The sequence below is a fragment of the Pelodiscus sinensis genome, chromosome 28 (assembly GCF_049634645.1).
Source record: "Pelodiscus sinensis isolate JC-2024 chromosome 28, ASM4963464v1, whole genome shotgun sequence".
Lineage (NCBI taxonomy): Eukaryota > Metazoa > Chordata > Testudines > Trionychidae > Pelodiscus > Pelodiscus sinensis.
In genome coordinates, this window is record NC_134738.1 from 5259667 (window position 1) to 5276805 (window position 17139).

Consider the following 17139-nt stretch of genomic DNA (forward strand, 5'->3'; position numbering starts at 1 on the left):
TCAGCACAGCTTGCACCCCTTGGGCTGTGAGTGCCTGGCTCTGTCCCTGCAGGTCTGCCCCTCAGCACAGCTTGCACCCCTTGGGCTGTGAGTGCCTGGCTCTGTCCCTGCAGGTCTGCCTCTCAGCACAGTTTGCACCCCTTGGGCTGTGAGTGCCTGGCTCTGTCCCTGCAGGTCTGCCCCTCAGCACAGCTTGGACCCCTTGGGCTGTGTGTGCCTGGCTCTGTCCCTGCAGGTCTGCCCCTCAGCACAGCTTGGACCCCTTGGGCTGTGAGTGCCTGGCTCTGTCCCTGCAGGTCTGCCCCTCAGCACAGCTTGGACCCCTTGGGCTGTGTGTGCCTGGCTCTGTCCCTGCAGGTCTGCCTCTCAGCACAGTTTGCACCCCTTGGGCTGTGAGTGCCTGGCTCTGTCGCTGCAGATCTGCCTCTCGGCACAGCTTGGACCCCTTGGGCTGTGTGTGCCTGGCTCTGTCGCTGCAGATCTGCCTCTCGGCACAGCTTGGACCCCTTGCTGCTCTTCTCAGCTCTCCCTCCTTCTCTCTCTGAGAGGCCCAGAAAATCCCAGCTCACAGGGAGGATGATGAAACCTGGCCTCCTAATTTCCTGTCAATCAGGCTGTCAATCAGGCTGACCTGGCGTGTTGCCCTCTTCCCATTGTCCCTGGGGAATGTCCATCTCAGGGCCCTGATTTCTCATGGACCCTTCCCCTTTTGGTACTGGGAGTTGGCCAACCAAACCCCCCACTGAGTTTTAGTAAGGGGCTAACAGTCCCCTTACACTGCCCTGATGGGGGGAGAGAGTGAGAGCATGGGAAGGGCAGACCGAGGACAGTGGCTTCAGCGGTGGTACTGAGCAAGCTCAGTACAAGCCAGGCAGCAGATTGGGGGGGATCCAATTCCATTCACCCTCCCCCAAGCCCATCCCCGCTTTCCAGGCTACCTAGGCACTGGAGAACGTGAGCTCTTTGGGCGGGTCGCTGGCAGGAGCACTGTGTCTAAGGCCTCGAGAGAAGAAAGCAAATGTAACCGAGGGCTGGGCTGCGACGTCTCGGGGCAAGTCACGGGAGGGACGTTCGCACGTGGTTACGGACTGCGGGGAGAGACCCCAGGACTCCCGGGTCTCTCCGCTCCGGGGGCAGGAGACGTTTGGGCTCTCTAGCGCCTAGCCCCGCATCCTGTCTGCCGAAGTGGCCAGTGCCGGGTGCTTCAGAAGGCACGAACACAAGAGACATCGTTACGACCCACCCCCGGGGGCCATTCCCAGGGCCTGGCCCTGGCCAAACAGAGGCCAGGGACACCCTCCCTGCCCAGCCTGGCTCGGTGCCATCGATGGCACCTGTTACAGTCTGGGCCTTTCCCCATCCCCTGGCAGAGTTCCACAGGCTGACTGCGGAGACATAATTTGCTTTAAACCTGCCCATACATTTCATTGAGTGAGCGCTTTGTGGCACGCTCGTGAGGAGTGAAGACCATTTCCGGAGTCTATTTTCCCAACCCTTCCTGATTTTCTAGATCTCTAACCCCCCCCCCCCCCTCCTTTAGTCATTTCTGTTCCAAGCTGGAAAATCCCAGTCGTCTTAATCTCTCCCCCTAGGGAAGCTGTTCCTCACCCCTCCTGCCCTTTCTGTGCCTTTGCCAAACCCAAGATCGTTTTTAGACGGGGAGTCCAGCTCTGCGCGCAGTGTTCAAGACATGGGCGAGCCCTGACTTTCCCTAGAGGCCCTGCGATCTCTTCTCTGTATCTGTTCCTTTCCTAAGGATCCCAAGATGCTGCTACGGCCGGGCGAGCAGATGTTCTCAGGGAACTATCCTCAGCGATTCCTTGATCTTTCTTGGGCGGGAACAGCTAATTCAGACCCCGGCGGTTTGGGGGATCCGGGGTTGTATTTCCCATGTGCCTGACTCTGCCTTTAGCAACGCTGAATCCCACCGGCCCTTGTTGCCCAATCTCCCAGTTTGGTGAGACCCCTTTGCAACTCTCCAGTCAGCTTTGGACTAAACTACTTTGAGTCATTCCTGCAAATTTTGCCACCTCACCATTTACCCCTTTTCAAGAACATTGACACGTCGACCAGCGCAGCTCCCCATGCAGATCCCAGCACCACACTCACTGCTCCTCCCCGCCCCCAGCTGGCAAGCGCCCGGCCATGCTTTCACGGTGCTCTAGGACAGTGGGCACCAAGCAGTAGAACAGGATCTACCGGTAGATCTTGGAGCCTCTGACAGGTGATCCTGACTGGTTTGACTGGGAGGCTGTCAGGTACCGGCACTTCAACTGTCCTTCCTCACACTGCCTTACCGCTCCGGACCAGAGCCTCAGAACTGCCCCCTGCTTGTTGTGCAGAGTGCGGGAGACAGAGGCAGGGGGTGCTGATGTCAATCTGTCCCCCTCCCCTGCGCCCCATCTCGACAGAGTAAGGAGGGCGGGGCCTCAGCAAAGAAGTGGGGCAGGGCCAGGCCCTCGGGGAAGGGGCAGGACAGGGGTATTTGGCTTTGAGGTAGATCCTGCACTGATTTAAACTCAGACAGTGATCTCGTGCTGAACAAGGCTGGAGCCCCCTGCTCTAGGAGCCTTCAGTGACCGGGCTGCCCGGCCCTTCCTTATTCTCGGTCGCCTGCCGCCCTCTCCTTGCAGCAATCTCCCGGCCCCAAGGCAAAGCTGCAGGCAGCTCCCCCGCTGTTGCATTTAAGAGCTGCCTCTGGAGCCAGGGCCTGCAGCTTTAAGCAGATCTCACGTATGAAATCCAGGGGCACAAACTTTGCCCCCTCCGACCCGGCTCCACGGAGCCAGCAATGACCCGTGGGCAGCCAAGCCGGGCTGTTTGTAAAACACCTACCCGGGGAGCTGCAGAGGGCAGGTCTCCAGCCAGCGCTCGAAGGGCTCCAGCTGGCTGAGCCCCAGAAAGCCCCCCTGGGCAGAGGATCCCACAAGGCCACTCAGGTCCCACTAGGTAGCATCTGGCCCCGTGCTGTCCTGCACCAGGGTGAGCGCCACCCTTAGCCCAGTGTCCAGGCCTCCGTTGTGCTCCTGGGGGCAGGGCTGCCCTTTCCCAGCATGCTGTGGGTGCTGGGAGCATGACAGATAAGCTTCCTCATCGGAGCACATCTGCACAGGCCAGTGTCATCGTCCCCATTTTCCAGTCGGGGAAACTGAGGCACCAAGCAGGGACACAGGTGCAGAGCTGGGATCAGAATGTCAGTCTCCCTGGCCTGCCCTCTGAATCCAATCAGTTCCCAGCTCTTTTCCTCCACGTCAGTACCCCCAGGGACAGAAGGGAAAGTGAGGCGCGGGGTGGGGCCATGACCTAGCCAAGGGCACCCAAGCCGGAGAGTCAGCTACTTCCTTCCCCCTGGCCCGGCTTGGTCCCTCGGCAACAGCAGAAGCTGCTGACCAGACAGAAAAGCCGCTTTGCTCTGCTCTGCTCTGTTCTGTGAGCGTCTGGGCTGATAAACCAACCCCACCGCTCGCTGGTGCAAACCCCGCGACCTCCAGCTGGGCTCCCGGTGCCTGGGATGGCGGGTGATTCCTGGTCCGGTTTGCAGCGTCCCTCGCGCTCAGCGGCTGTCCCGGCCCTGCCCGGGGCTGTCCAAAGTGCCCTTGCGTTGCTCATTAACTCCTGGCTCTGTTTGCTTGCCCTCCCCCAGGGTAGCCCCCGTGCCAAGGGAAGCCTCGCTAGAGAGCCGGCCGCTCCGCGCTCAGCGAACAGGATGGGAGAGGACCCCGCCTCGGCCTAGCTGGAGCATCCCAAGAATCAGGCGTGTTGGCCCCTGGGCCCGGTGGCCATGGATCCCTCAGGCCCTGCCAGCCACACGGAGCCCCTGGACCTCCTGGCTCCTGCCGCAGAAGCTCCAGGCAGCAGGCCTGGAGAAAGCCTCATCTGGGTGCAAGATGCGATTGTGTTCTCTGGGGATTACGCAGCCACAGGCGGTTCCCTGCCGGCCCAGGCCCCCTTGAGCCCGGAGCACCAAGGGGTCGGCAGCTGTAGCTTGGAAGTCGCAGCCTGGGACTGTGAGGTGCCAGCGGGGGAGTTTGCTTGCGTGTCCGGCCGGGGAGGCGGGCCAGCGGAGTGCGCCCCGGGGAGCAGCCCAGGCCCGGAGCTCCCCACCATGGAGTTTCCGCCCCCTCCGGAAGAGGTGCTTCAAGTGGGGAACCCGCAGGCCTGGGACGAGGGGGCGAACGACGCTCAGGCGCTGATCTGGGCCGGGATCCTCCAAGCTCAGCAGTGCATGCTGGAGCTGCAAGGAGCGCTGGAGAAGCAAGAGGAGCCCGCGGCGGAGCTAAGCAGCCAGGCCCAGGGCCCCGAGGACGCGCCGAGCTGTGGCCCAGCAACCCAAAGCTCACAGGCCTGGCCCGTCTCCTGCGAGCCGCTGGGCGAACGCACCGGCCTGGCCAGCAGCAGCGAGGAGGAGCCGGAGGCTGGGCCGGGCGGGCAGGAGGAGGAAGAGGAGGAGAGCGCGTCGTCCGAGGAAGAGCAGCATCTCTTCTACAACAACCCGCTCTTCCAGGAGAGCCCGCGCACTGGGCCCAGCCCCTGTGGGAGCCCCGCCGGGGGGCACGGCACCGCTCCCGAGGGCACGCCGGTGCTGGGCGCCCCGCCGGAGGGGGAGCTCTGGCACCAGGGAGCCGAGGCCGAGGCGCCGGGCGAGGTCCCCGCCTACACGCCGCACTGTGGCTCCTGGGCCCCTTTGCTCATCACGGAAGGGGACATCGACAGGGCCCGCTCGATGACCGAGGAGCCGGAGGTGAGACGTGAGCGGCCGTGCCGGGCAGAGCCAGGCTGGAGGGAGGGACTTAGTGGAGGGACAGCCTGTGGCTCCGCCCCTGGCCCCACCCACTAAGCCCGTCTCGGTTTGGAGACAGCCGGCGGGTGCTGCGGGGCCAGCTGGGCTGTGGGGTGCAGGGAAGGGGGCAGCCGTGCCCAGCGCAGGGACATAAACTCCTGGTTCTTAACCAGTTCAATATGAAGTTTAACCAATTACAGGGGGGCTCCAGCCTCCACCCCACCCTCAGGCCCACTGCGGACGGGGCAGCTCCAGAGGCCCAGAGCAGCCCCCGTCCATGCCGGGCCCTATGGGCTGGTACAGCCCCTGACCATGGCAGGCCCCCCCGGTTAACTGGCCCTGGTGAGCCCCCTTGTTAAGGTACCCCCCCAAAGTTCCCCCATGGGCCTGGGGGTCAGGGAACAGTTGCAGTGCAGGGCACCGCGGCCACCCCCCCCAAGTGCCCCCTATGAGCCTGGGGGGCAGGGAACAGCCGCAGTGCAGAGCACCCCGGCCACCCCCCCCAAGTGCCCCCTATGGGCCTGGGGGGCAGGGAACAGCTGCAGTGCAGAGCACCCCGGCCACCCCCCCAAAGTGCCCCCTATGAGCCTGGGGGGCAGGGAACAGCCGCAGTGCAGAGCACCCCGGCCACCCCCCCCCAAGTGCCCCCTATGGGCCTGGGGGCAGGGAACAGCTGCAGTGCAGAGCACCCCGGCCACCCCCCCAAAGTGCCCCCTATGAGCCTGGGGGGCAGGGAACAGCTGCAGTGCAGAGCACCCCGGCCACCCCCCCAAAGTGCCCCCTATGAGCCTGGGGGGCAGGGAACAGCTGCAGTGCAGAGCACCCCGGCCACCCCCCCAAAGTGCCCCCTATGAGCCTGGGGGGCAGGGAACAGCTGCAGTGCAGAGCACCCCGGCCACCCCCCCCCAAGTGCCTCCATGGGTCTGGGGGGCAGGGAACAGCTGCAGTGCAGAGCACCCCGGCCACCCCCCCCAAGTGCCCCCTATGGGCCTGGGGGCAGGGAACAGCTGCAGTGCAGAGCACCCCGGCCACCCCCCCAAAGTGCCCCCTATGAGCCTGGGGGGCAGGGAACAGCTGCAGTGCAGAGCACCCCGGCCATCCCCCAAAGTGCCCCCTACGAGCCTGGGGGGCAGGGAACAGCTGCAGTGCAGAGCACCCCGGCCACCCCCCCAAAGTGCCTCCATGGGTCTGGGGGGCAGGGAACAGCTGCAGTGCAGGGCACCCTGGCCACCCCCCCAAAGTGCCCCCTATGAGCCTGGGAGGCAGAGCTGCAGAGAGGGGAGCCCCAGGGGGGCATTTTCACCTGCCCTAAGGCCCACGTGTTGGGGGATCTGGAGTGTAACTGGCAGCCGGGGACTGTGATTTGGGGCCAGCCACTTGGCCCCGGCCCCGTGGGGCAGCCCCTGACGTGCTGCCTGCCTGAGCCAGCGTCTGGCCTCAGCTCCACTGAGGGCTCCCCAAGGGCCGGAAAACATGAGGAGCCGCCCCCCCCCCCCCCCCGGCTCTATTCTTAGAGCTGGGCTGGCCAGCGTGCGGCTGGAGCCGGGTTCTGCACGCGCCTTCCTGGGGACTGTTTGCAGCCGGTGGCTTGGCGCCCGGCCAGTCCCCAGCGCGGGCCTGGGCTGGGGTGAGGCAGCCGGGCTGGTGCATCAGGCTTGTCTGGCGGGGGTGGGGGATGGGCCATCCTGCTGGAGCGGGGGGGTGTCTCTGTGGTGAGGGGGGCACTAGGAGCAGCACCAGGTTCAGGGGGAGGCCGGAGGAGCTTGGGGTGTCTCCCCTGCCGGCTTTCCTGCCTTGCAGCCACTCGGGGCATGGCCAGTGCAGGGTGCGGGGGCTGGGGAGGATGGTCCTGCGAGCAGGGCTGGCCCCGCTTTTGGGGGGCGCTTGGTTCAGGGGCCTGCTTCTGAGCCAGGGGAGCCGCAGGCTCTGGTCAGACCCCAGCGTGAGGCTGAGACGACGCTGCCTGGAGTCTGCCAGTCTGGGGTTAACCCGCGGGTGTCGCACCCGGCACCATCCCCTGAGCTGCTCTGGAGCCCAGGGCACCTGCGGGGGGAGTCCCTAGAACCGCCTCTCCCTCCTACCCTGGGCTAGTCGTGTCTGTGTTACCGTAACCTCCTGGGGCCCAGTCACTGTGCTTGTCTATTGCTATCCTATTAGAGGTATTACGGTAGTTGTGGTGGCACGTCGGGGTCCCCCGCCTCCTGCACCCCCGTAGTGGCACGAACAGACTCCCCCAGCCAGTAGAACAGGGGGAGTTTATTGCTTCTCCATGATACAGCCCAGCACAGATGTCATCTGGTTCCAGGACCTGGGTCTAGGAGGCCTCAGTGCCCCCCCTTGAGATGGGGGGTGGCTGGGCCCTACAATCCCAGCCCCCTCCCTAGCGCCTTCTCCCCTGCTTCCCAGACAGAAAGGAAAAGCCCAGCCCTTCCAGCCCTGCTCCCCAGCCAGGGGCGGCATCCCACCTTCCTTTGTTCCTCTCCCTGGGACGTAACCGGTCGAACAGCTAGTCTACTGGGCCGTGGTACAGACAATAACCAGTGGGGGTCACCCACAGCCCCATCCCAGCAACCAGCAAGGTACCCACACTACATCACAGTAGTGCCTAGGGACCCCATCACAGACCAGGTCCCCTGGAGTGCCAGGAGCTCTATGTCCCTTTTGCTCCAATGGGCCAGGCTCCTTGGGTGAACTACATCTCCCATGATGCACCAGGGTCTCACCTCTGACTGAATCACATGCTGTACCCTGGGAACCATATGAATGCAGGTGCATCCTGGGTGATGTAGTCCAGCCATAGAGCCCCGCCCATTGAACAAGAGGTACCAGAACTATAACTCCCATGAGGCACTGCGGCTCCATAGACAGATACGGCTGAAAGTCGAACCTTCCCAAAATGTGTCTAATGTTTCTGAATTGGCATTTTTCCGAGCTTTTCATTCAGCAAGAACTGTCGATATTCTCCCAGCGACTTCTGCTCCATCCCCAGCCTGCCTGTGGGCCAGGGGGTCAAGACAGCCTGTTTCCTAAAAGGACAGAGCAGAGACAGAGATGGGAAAGCAGCGGCCTTGGTTTAGATAGGAGGAAAATTTGGGGGGGTGTAAAATGCAGCATGAGATAGAGAGGGGGAGAACTAGACCTGGCCTAGTATTTAATGCCCCTGCCAGGGGACAATCAATGAGTGTTAAAGGCAGCAAATGAAAAGCGCACCGGGTGCTTGTTAACCCATGGAACTCACTGCCCCAGGAGATCACAGACAACAGAGGTCCAGCAGCAAATCAGGGTTGTTACCATCAGTGGCATTAGAAACCCTCCAGCCTTGGGGCTGGGGCCAGTCCCTCATTCACAGGGCCCGGCAGACACTTCCCCCCGGGTTGGTGATTGTGGAAGTTTTGCTGCGTCTGTGACAGCGGCTGGTGTCGGCTGCAGTGGGAGTGTGGGCTGGAAGAGCCAGGGGATGCTGCTTGCAGGGAGGAGGAGTCAGCCTTGGAACCACAGGCCAGAGGATGGGGCGGATTGTCCCTCACTGGGCGTTTTCCAGGGGAGACTGGGCGCCTTGTTCTCACACCCGGGAGCCCTGGGCTGGATTGTCGGGGGGGAGGCCAGGCTGGAGCAGGACAGTTCCTCCCGGCCTCCTCCGCCGGCTCCCTCACCCCTACTCTGCTCTCAGCAGCTCTTGAGCACCTGCGGATCGAACACGTCCCTGCCTGCTCTCCAGGACCCCGACCAGCCAGCGGATGGAGCTGCCTGTCACCCCCCAGTGCTCCTGGAAAGCGGGGAGTCAGGTGAGTCCTGGGGCCTGGGACCATGTGGAGACAAGGGGGACGACTCATGGGCCAAGCCCCACTGTTCTGCGATGGCTCCTCCCTGGCTCACCGGGGCAGGGGCTGGATCTGAGACCGAGCATGGGGGCAGGCTGCACCCGCCGGCCTGTCCCAGGCGACGCTGGGCCTTGGGTCTGATCCACGTGGGCCAGGCCTGTGAGCTGGGCTTAAAGCAGGGGGTCCCTCGTGTTCTATGGAAAAGCAAGGGGCACCATGGGATGCCTGCCTGGCCCCTGCTCTGCCCCCCACTCATCTGCCCTGCCCCCGCCCCACCTGCCCTGCCCCCCACTCATCTACCTTGCCCCCCCACCTGCCCTGCCTCTGCCCCCACCTGCCCTGCCCCCCACTCATCTGCCCTGCCCCCACCCCACCTGCCCTGCCCCCCACTCATCTCCCCTGCCTCTGCCCCTTCTGCCCTGCTCCCCACTAATTTTTCCTGCCCCCGCCCCACCTGCCCTGCCCCCACCCCACCTGCCCTGCCCCCACTCATTTGCCCTGCCCCCACCTCACTTGCCCTGCCCCCCACTCATCTGTCCTGCCCCCGCCCCACCTGCCCTGCTCCCCACTCATCTACCTTGCCCCCGTCTGCCCTGCCTCTGCCCCCACCTGCCCTGCCCCCCACTCATCTGCCCTGCCCCCACCCCTCCTGCCCTGCCCCCCACTCATCTGTCCTGCACCCACCCCACCTGCCCTGCCCCCACTCATCTGTCCTGCCCCCGCCCCACCTGCCCTGCTCCCCACTCATCTACCTTGCCCCCGTCTGCCCTGCCCCTGCCCCCACCTGCCCTGCCCCCCACTCATCTGCCCTGCCCCCACCCCTCCTGCCCTGCCCCCCACTCATCTGTCCTGCACCCACCCCACCTGCCCTGCCCCCACTCATCTGCCCTGCCCCCACCCCACCTGCCCTGCCCCCCACTCATCTGTCCTGCCCCCGCCCCACCTGCCCTGCCCCCACTCATCTACCTTGCCCCCCCATCTGCCCTGCCTCTGCCCCCACCTGCCCTGCCCCCCACTCATCTGCCCTGCCCCCCACCTCACCTTCCCTGCCCCCCACTCATCTGCCCTGCCCCCCACCCCACCTTCCCTGACCCCCACTCATCTACCCTGCCCCCCACCTGCCCTGCCTCTGCCCCACCTGCCCTGCCTCCCACTAATTTGCCCTGCCCCCCACCTGCCCTGCCTCTGCCCCCACCTGCCCTGCTCCCCACTCATTTGCCCCACCCCCATCTGTTCTGCCCTGCCCCTTGCAGGGTGGGGTGGAGGAGGAGCTGCAGGGCTCTTTAGCTACCTCCTCTGCTCTTGTAAAATCCATGTTAGTTCCTGGGGAGGGGGCCCCTGTTTGCCTCCTGATTGGCTGCTCTTGTGGAGGAGGCGGGACAGAGGGGAAAGCAGCCAATCCAAGCGTCCCCGGCAGGGCTGGCCTGGGCTCAGCTGCTGGGAGTTGCTGGGGGGGGGTCTGTGCGTGAGCCCTGCCCTGACGGCCCCTAACCCCTCGTCGCAGGGGGGCTGTCTGGGGCCGGGCGGTGGGGATCTGGCCCCACATCACAGGGGGGCTGGCTGGGGCCGGGCGGTGGGGATCTGGCCCCACATCGCAGGGGGGCTGGCTGGGGCTGGGCAGTGGGGATCTGGCCCCACATCGCAGGGGGGCTGGCTGGGGCCGGGCAGTGGGGATCTGGCCCCGATCACACTGGGGCTGGCTGGGGCCGGGCCGGCAACGGGGGGCAGTTGCAGCAGGGCGGTCGGTAACCGGGCTCTCCCCGCAGGTGCCGCCGAGGACCCGCTAGGGAGCGGGTTGCTGTTTTCGCCCTCCGGCAGCTCTGTGGTGTGGGCCTTGCTGCAAGAGGAAGATGGGGCCCAGCCCAGCCCCTGCGAGGGGCCCCCGAGTCCCGCTCCAGACAGGGGCAGCAGCAGCCCCCTGCACCCTGCGGAGCCGGTTCTGCACCCGGAGGTGGCTTGGGGGCTGCCAGCCTCTGGCCATGGCGACCTGGCGCCCCCCTCCCTGGGGGCAGAGGCCTCCCCGAGCGTTTCCTGCCCACAGGGGGAAGCTGCGGAGGCCGAGGCCCTGCCTGAGTCGCTGGCTGGGGAGGAGAGGAAGCCGGGGGATGTGGCGCAGGGGCAGGCGACGGAGGAACCGGGGGAGGAGGCCAAGCAGGAGCTCACTGTGCGGTAAGCCAGCTCGCGAGGCAGGCCGGGCCCGGGGCTCTGGCAGACACGACATCCTCCCGCTGTGGTTAGGCCTGGGCTGAGCTGAGCTTGCGCTGCGAGGCCACCTGAGACGAGGGCCGGCGCCATTTGGGGAGTGCAGCCGGATAGCACAGGTAGCTGAGATCTAACGGAGACTGACGCCTCGCCAGCCATCTCCAGCCACCCACCCGTCCCCCCATCCATCCCCTCAGACTAGCCACTGCCATCCACCTGTCTGTCCCCACGCATCCCCCCTCTATCTGTCTGGCCATTCCTAGCTCTCCAGTGCAAGGTGCCCATCCCCGTGGCGCTTGGGCACCAGCCCTGCTGCTCTCACTGTGACCGGCTCTGTGCTGTCTCCCAGCTGCTGCTGCCCTTCCACTCGCTCCTTGCCTCTGTCTCACCCTCACATCTGACCAGCCTGATGTAGCCGGCTGGCGTCCGGTCCCGGGGGCTGGCCCATGGGCTGGCGTCTGGTCCCGGGGGCTGGGCTGGCCCATGGGCTGGTGTCCGGTCCCGGGGGCTGGGCTGGCCCATGGGCCGGATGCCAGCTGACCTGCCCAGGCCCTCCAGAGTGGGGAAGGGGGCCGCTGGCTCCCAGCAGCTCTCGGGAGACATGGACCCTGCAGTTTTGCCCGACAGAGCACAGCCGAGAGGTAGGGTCCTGGAGGGCCCCAGCCAGCCCCCAGCTCCTGGCCCTTGTCACTGTCTGTACCAGCTGCACAAGCCTCACGAACCCTCCAACCCGGGGTTGTCAGTCGCCAGCCAGACTGGTCTGGATGGGTCAGTGACTGGGCTGGAATCACTGCTCGGCACCGTGCCCCTGGCAGCAGTGAGGTTATTGTTCTCATTTAGTAGGGGTGTTACGGTAGCAACTAGGCACCTCAGCCTAAGGCCAGGCCCAGTTGGGCAAGGTGTGAACTTGATTTAGTAGGTGTATTACGGTAGGGTGCAACAGCCCTGTGACCCCTCCTCCCCCCTTGATCCAATACTATTAGATGTATTATGGCAGTGCCCAGCAGTGCCAGGAGCTGTACATTATTAGGTGTATTATGGCAGTGCCCAGCAGTGCCAGCCAGTGTACATTATTAAGTGTATTATGGCCGGGCCGGGCCCTGTACATTATTAGGTGAATTACGGCAGTGCCAGGAGCTGTACATTATTAGGTGAATTACGGCAGTGCCAGGAGCTGTACATTATTAGGTGTATTATGGCAGTGCCCAGGCGGCCAATCCCAGGCCAGGCACAGAGCAGAGCGCTGCTCACTGCCGGGTCCTGGGCCCAGGTTATAGGCGATGCCTGTCCAGCCGGGCACAGAGCGCCCCCAGCTGCCCGGGTTAGCGTGCAAAGGGCCCGACAGATCACTGAGGCAGCACAGCAGACAGGTGCCCCAGTGAGCTGCTCTCTCTCTGGCGTGCTGTGCCCGCCCAGTGCTGGGTCAGAAGGGCGCTGGGTGATGGGGCTTTGCTGCTGTTAGAAGATTGTCCCGGGCAGGACTTTGCCCCCTGCCCGTTTCGCTGGGCTGGCTCTGAGTGCCTCCTCCCGGAGCAAGGCATGGCAGAGCGCCAAGGCTGGGCACAAAGCCAGGCCAGAGCCGTGAGGGCGACTGCAGGGGCTCCCTCCTCCTCTCCTCAGTCAGGGAGAACCAGCCTGGCCCTGCGTGTCTGGCCCAACAGCCGGGGTACACAGAAGGGTAGTGGGAGAGCTGCTTGGGCAGACATGGGTGTGACGACGCGTTGGGGTTCCCCTGCCTCCTGCACCCCCGTAGCGGCACGAACAGACTCCACCAGCCCGTAGAACAGGGGGAGTTTAGTGCTTCCCCAGGATGCAGCAGAGCACAGATGTCAGCCGGTTACAGGAACTGGGGCTAAGAGGCCTCAGAGCCCCCCTTGAGATGGGGGTGGCTTGACCCTTCAGTCCCAGCCTTCCTCCCCAGCTCCCTCTCTCCTGCTTTCCAGACCGAAAACTAACTCACTCTCCTCCAGCCCTGCCCCCTGGCCAGGGTAGCTTCCACCTTCCTTTGTTTCTCTCCTTGGGGGGTAGCTGGTCAGACAGGTAGAGGGTATGTCTACACTACCCTCCTAATTCGAACTAGCGGGGTAATGTAGGCATACCACACTTGCAAATGAAGCCCGGGATTTGAATTTCCCGGGCTTCATTTGCATAAGCCGGGCGCCACCATTTTTAAATCCCGGCTAGTACGAACCCTGTGGCGCGCGGCTACATGCGGCACGGAGTAGCTAGTTCGGATTAGGCTTCTAATCCGAACTAGCTGTACTCCTCGAGGAATGAGGAGGACAGCTAGGGTATGTCTACACTACCCTCCTAGTTCGAACTAGGAGGGTAATGTATGCATACCGCACTTGCTAATGAAGCCCGGGATTTGAATTTCCCGGGCTTCATTAGCATAAGCGGGGAGCCGCCATTTTTAAATCCCCGCTGCTTCGAACCCCGTGTAGCGCGGCTACACGGGGCTCGAACTAGGTAGTTCGGACTAGGGTGCCTATTCCGAACTACCGGTACACCTCGTTTCACGAGGAGTAACGGTAGTTCGGAATAGGACCCTAGTCCGAACTACCTAGTTCGAGCCCCGTGTAGCCGCGCTACACGGGGTTCGAAGCAGCGGGGATTTAAAAATGGCGGCTCCCCGCTTATGCTAATGAAGCCCGGGAAATTCAAATCCCGGGCTTCATTAGCAAGTGCGGTATGCATACATTACCCCGCTAGTTCGAACTAGCGGGGTAGTGTAGACATACCCCAAGTTCGGATTAGGAAGCCTAATCCGAACTAGCTACTCCATGCCGCATGTAGCCGCGCGGCACGGGGTTCGAACTAGCCGGGATTTAAAAATGGCGGCGCCCGGCTTATGCAAATGAAGCCCGGGAAATTCAAATCCCGGGCTTCATTTGCAATTGCGGTATGCCTACATTACCCCCCTAGTTCGAACTAGCGGGGTAGTGTAGACATACCCAGAGAGACCCTCTTTGCATAATGTCTCACTCCCTGTCCTTCTGGGCTGTGGTACCGGCAGCAGCCAGTGGGGGTTACCACAGAGCCAGCATAGAAAGCAGCCCAATACCCCCACTACGTCACAGTCATGGGCCCATCACCATTGCATCTGGGCTGCTCCCAGTCTGTAACGTATTTATTCTACACACCCCAGGGAAGTGGGTCAGGGCAGTTAGTTGAACGCAGGGGGCCTGAGGCCCAGATTTTCCCAGGTATTTAGGTTCCCCCTTGCCACGGGGAGTTAGGAGCTTGGGGAGCTGGCACTGAGTGACATGGCTGACATCACACTGGGATTTGAACCCAGGTCGCAGGCTAACCACAGGCCGGCCCTCCATTAGCAGGATGGTGGTCCAGGCATGGGCTCCTCCCCAGGCGCAGCCCATGGGTGCTTTGACGTAGGTGGGAGCTGGGGCAAGCTGGGAGCTGGGGCGAGTCGGGACAAGGCGGGAGCCGGGGCGGGGCGGGAGCCGGAACAGGGCAGGAACTGGGGCAGGGCGCGCTCACTCTGAGTGGGGAGGCAGGAGGAGAACCCGGCCTCCTTTGCTCCCTGATGCAGAGCGCTCCGAGGCAGCGGCAGCAGTAGTAGGACTCTTACCCACGTCTCCGCGGCTCAGCGCTGCGCGCAGGGGGGCGGATCACAGGGCCCCACGTGTCACTTACGCTCCCTGCAGCTGAGCTGGCCCATGGAGCCAGTGCCCTGGTCAGCAGGCTGCTGCAGGAGGGGGCAGGACTCAGCCATGGGGAGGGGAGCGACGGGAGGGGGCGCGTGTGCTGCTGACTGCCCCCCCCCACCCCCGCCATCAGGTGTCCAGAGGAGGAGGACGCAGGGGAGACGCCAGGAGACCCAGAAGCGGCGCAGCCTGACGGGCCCATCCTGGCCAACGGGGCCTCCGGGGACAAAGGGGCGGCGTGGCGGCTGGCGGCGCGGCTCTATCGCCTGGACGGCTTCAAGAAGTCGCAGGTGGCCTCCTACCTCAGGAAGAAGTGAGGATCTGAGTGTTGTGGAGAGCCTCCCTGGGGGGTGGAGTAACTGGGAGCTCCTGCCCCCTCTCCACAGCGCCCCCTACTGGGGCAGACCCAGGCTGGAGTAGCTGGAGCCCCGGCAGCCAGTGTCCTGCCCCTCCCCCTCCCCACAGCGCCCCCTGCTGGGGCAGGCGCAGGCTGGAGTAGCTGGAGCCCCCCACAGCCAGTGCCCAGCCCCTCCCCTTCCCCACAGCGCCCCCTGCTGGGGCAGGCCCAGGCTGGAGTAGCTGGAGCCCTCCGCATCCAGTGTCCTGCCCCTCCCCCTCCCCACAGCGCCCCCTGCTGGGGCAGGCCCAGGCTGGAGTAGCTGGAGCCCCCCACAGCCAGTGCCCAGCCCCTCCCCTTCCCCACAGCGCCCCCTGCTGGGGCAGGCGCAGGCTGGAGTAGCTGGTGCCCCCCCGCAGCCAGTGCCCAGCCCCTCCGGGCTAGCTGGGGGCTCAGGTGCGTGCTGCTCTGAGGTGCCCGTGTTGGTTCCCAGCAACGAGTTCAGCCAGCAGGTGGCAGAGGAGTACCTGGCCTTCTTCCAGTTCGGCGGGCAGACTCTGGACCGGGCGCTCAGGTGAGGGCCCCGCGATCCTGTCCGGAGCGTTGGGGGGGGGCGAAGGAGGGGCCATGGCAGAGCCGCGACCCCTCCTAACGCCCATCGGAACGCGCTGAGGGCAGCGGTGCCCCATGGTGCCAGGCGTTGCAGCACAATCCCAAAGCTTGCGTATTTGTAGGGGGATTGGAGCAAAGAGCTGATCAGCTCCAGGCAGAGAAACACCCCTCCTCCCCCTTGGGTTGCCCCTCATGGTGGGCGTCTCCCTGCACAGCTCTGGGCAGGGCAGAACCTGGGGGCTGTGGGGGGCCAGGGGAGCTGCATGAACACACCTGGGGGCTGGGGGGGATGAGGGGAGCTGCATGAACACACCTGGGGGCCAGGGGAGCTGCATGAACACACCTGGGGGCTGGGGGGGATGAGGGGAGCTGCATGAACACACCTGGGGGATGGGGGGGGATGAGGGGAGCTGCATGAACACACCTGGGGGCTGGGGGGGATGAGGGGAGCTGCATGAACACACCTGGGGGCTGGGAGGGGGCAGGGGGAGCTGCATGAACACACCTGGGGGTTGGGGGGGGATGAGGGGAGCTGCATGAACACACCTGGGGACTGGGGGGGATGAGGGGAGCTGCATGAACACACCTGGGGACTGGGAGGGGGCAGGGGGAGCTGCATGAACACACCTGGGGGTTGGGGGGGGGGAGAGGGGAGCTGCATGAACACACCTGGGAGCTGGGGAGGCCAGGGGAGCTGCATGAACACACCTGGGGGCTGGGGGGGATGAGGGGAGCTGCATGAACACACCTGGGGGATGGGGGGGGATGAGGGGAGCTGCATGAACACACCTGGGGGCTGGGGGGAATGAGGGGAGCTGCATGAACACACCTGGGGGTTGGGGGGGGATGAGGGGAGCTGCATGAACACACCTGGGGGTTGGGGGGGGGAGAGGGGAGCTGCATGAACACACCTGGGAGCTGGGGAGGCCAGGGGAGCTGCATGAACACACCTGGGGACTGGGGGGGATGAGGGGAGCTGCATGAACACACCTGGGGACTGGGGGTGATGAGGGGAGCTGCATGAACACACCTGGGGGATGGGGGGGGATGAGGGGAGCTGCATGAACACACCTGGGGGTTGGGGGGGAGAGGGGAGCTGCATGAACACACCTGGGGGTTGGGGGGGGAGAGGGGAGCTGCATGAACACACCTGGGAGCTGGGGGGGCCAGGGGAGGGTCCAGCCAGTTGGGCATCAGCTGCGTCTCCTCTGCGCCGGCAGGTCCTTCCTCAAGGCCTTTGTGCTGACCGGGGAGACGCAGGAGCGGGAGCGGATCCTTGGGCACTTCTCCAAGCGCTACCACCTCAGCAACCCCGACGCCTTCCCCTCAGCAGGTGAGCCCCCGCCCCCGCTCCCCCTGCAGGGCCTGGCCCACCCCGGCCCCAACATGCCCGACATGGGGCCCATGCGACTCGGTGTGCCTCAGTTTCCCCACCCCTTTCATTGCTAAAGAGCGGCCCTGTACCACGACCAGGGCATAGCAGCCACGCACTCTGCCAGCCCCCACAGGGCCGTTCAGGGCCCGCATGCCGCCACGCACTGGAAAGCAGCCACCTCGGGGCTGGAGCCAGGCAGCTGTTTAATGCTGCCCCAAGGCCAGGGGCCAGTCCCAGACAGGAAGCAGAGCGTGCTGCACCACAGGGCAGGTGAGCAGAGCTGGAGTTTGGCTGGGCCCCTGGCGTTTGCTCCTGCGCCCGGGATGGAGGCGTTTCGGGATGGACTG

General features: G+C 64.5%; 1 protein-coding gene across 5 annotated transcripts in view; it reads left to right on the forward strand.

The window, feature by feature from the left end:
* The window catches only part of LOC142820958 (PH and SEC7 domain-containing protein 4-like), a 39931-nt gene that overhangs the window by 13016 nt on the left and 9776 nt on the right, over positions 1 to 17139 (forward strand). For 4 of the 5 annotated variants that reach the window (XM_075911019.1, XM_075911014.1, XM_075911017.1 and 1 more), the window contains exons 2-7: positions 3644 to 4741; positions 8451 to 8565; positions 10368 to 10770; positions 14602 to 14781; positions 15299 to 15379; positions 16638 to 16750. In XM_075911019.1, the coding sequence (XP_075767134.1) occupies positions 3782 to 4741; positions 8451 to 8565; positions 10368 to 10770; positions 14602 to 14781; positions 15299 to 15379; positions 16638 to 16750 (1852 nt within the window). In that variant the 5' untranslated portion in view covers positions 3644 to 3781. The remainder of the gene's footprint in view (positions 1 to 3643; positions 4742 to 8450; positions 8566 to 10367; positions 10771 to 14601; positions 14782 to 15298; positions 15380 to 16637; positions 16751 to 17139) is intronic. The other variant, XM_075911018.1, reaches the window with a different exon arrangement.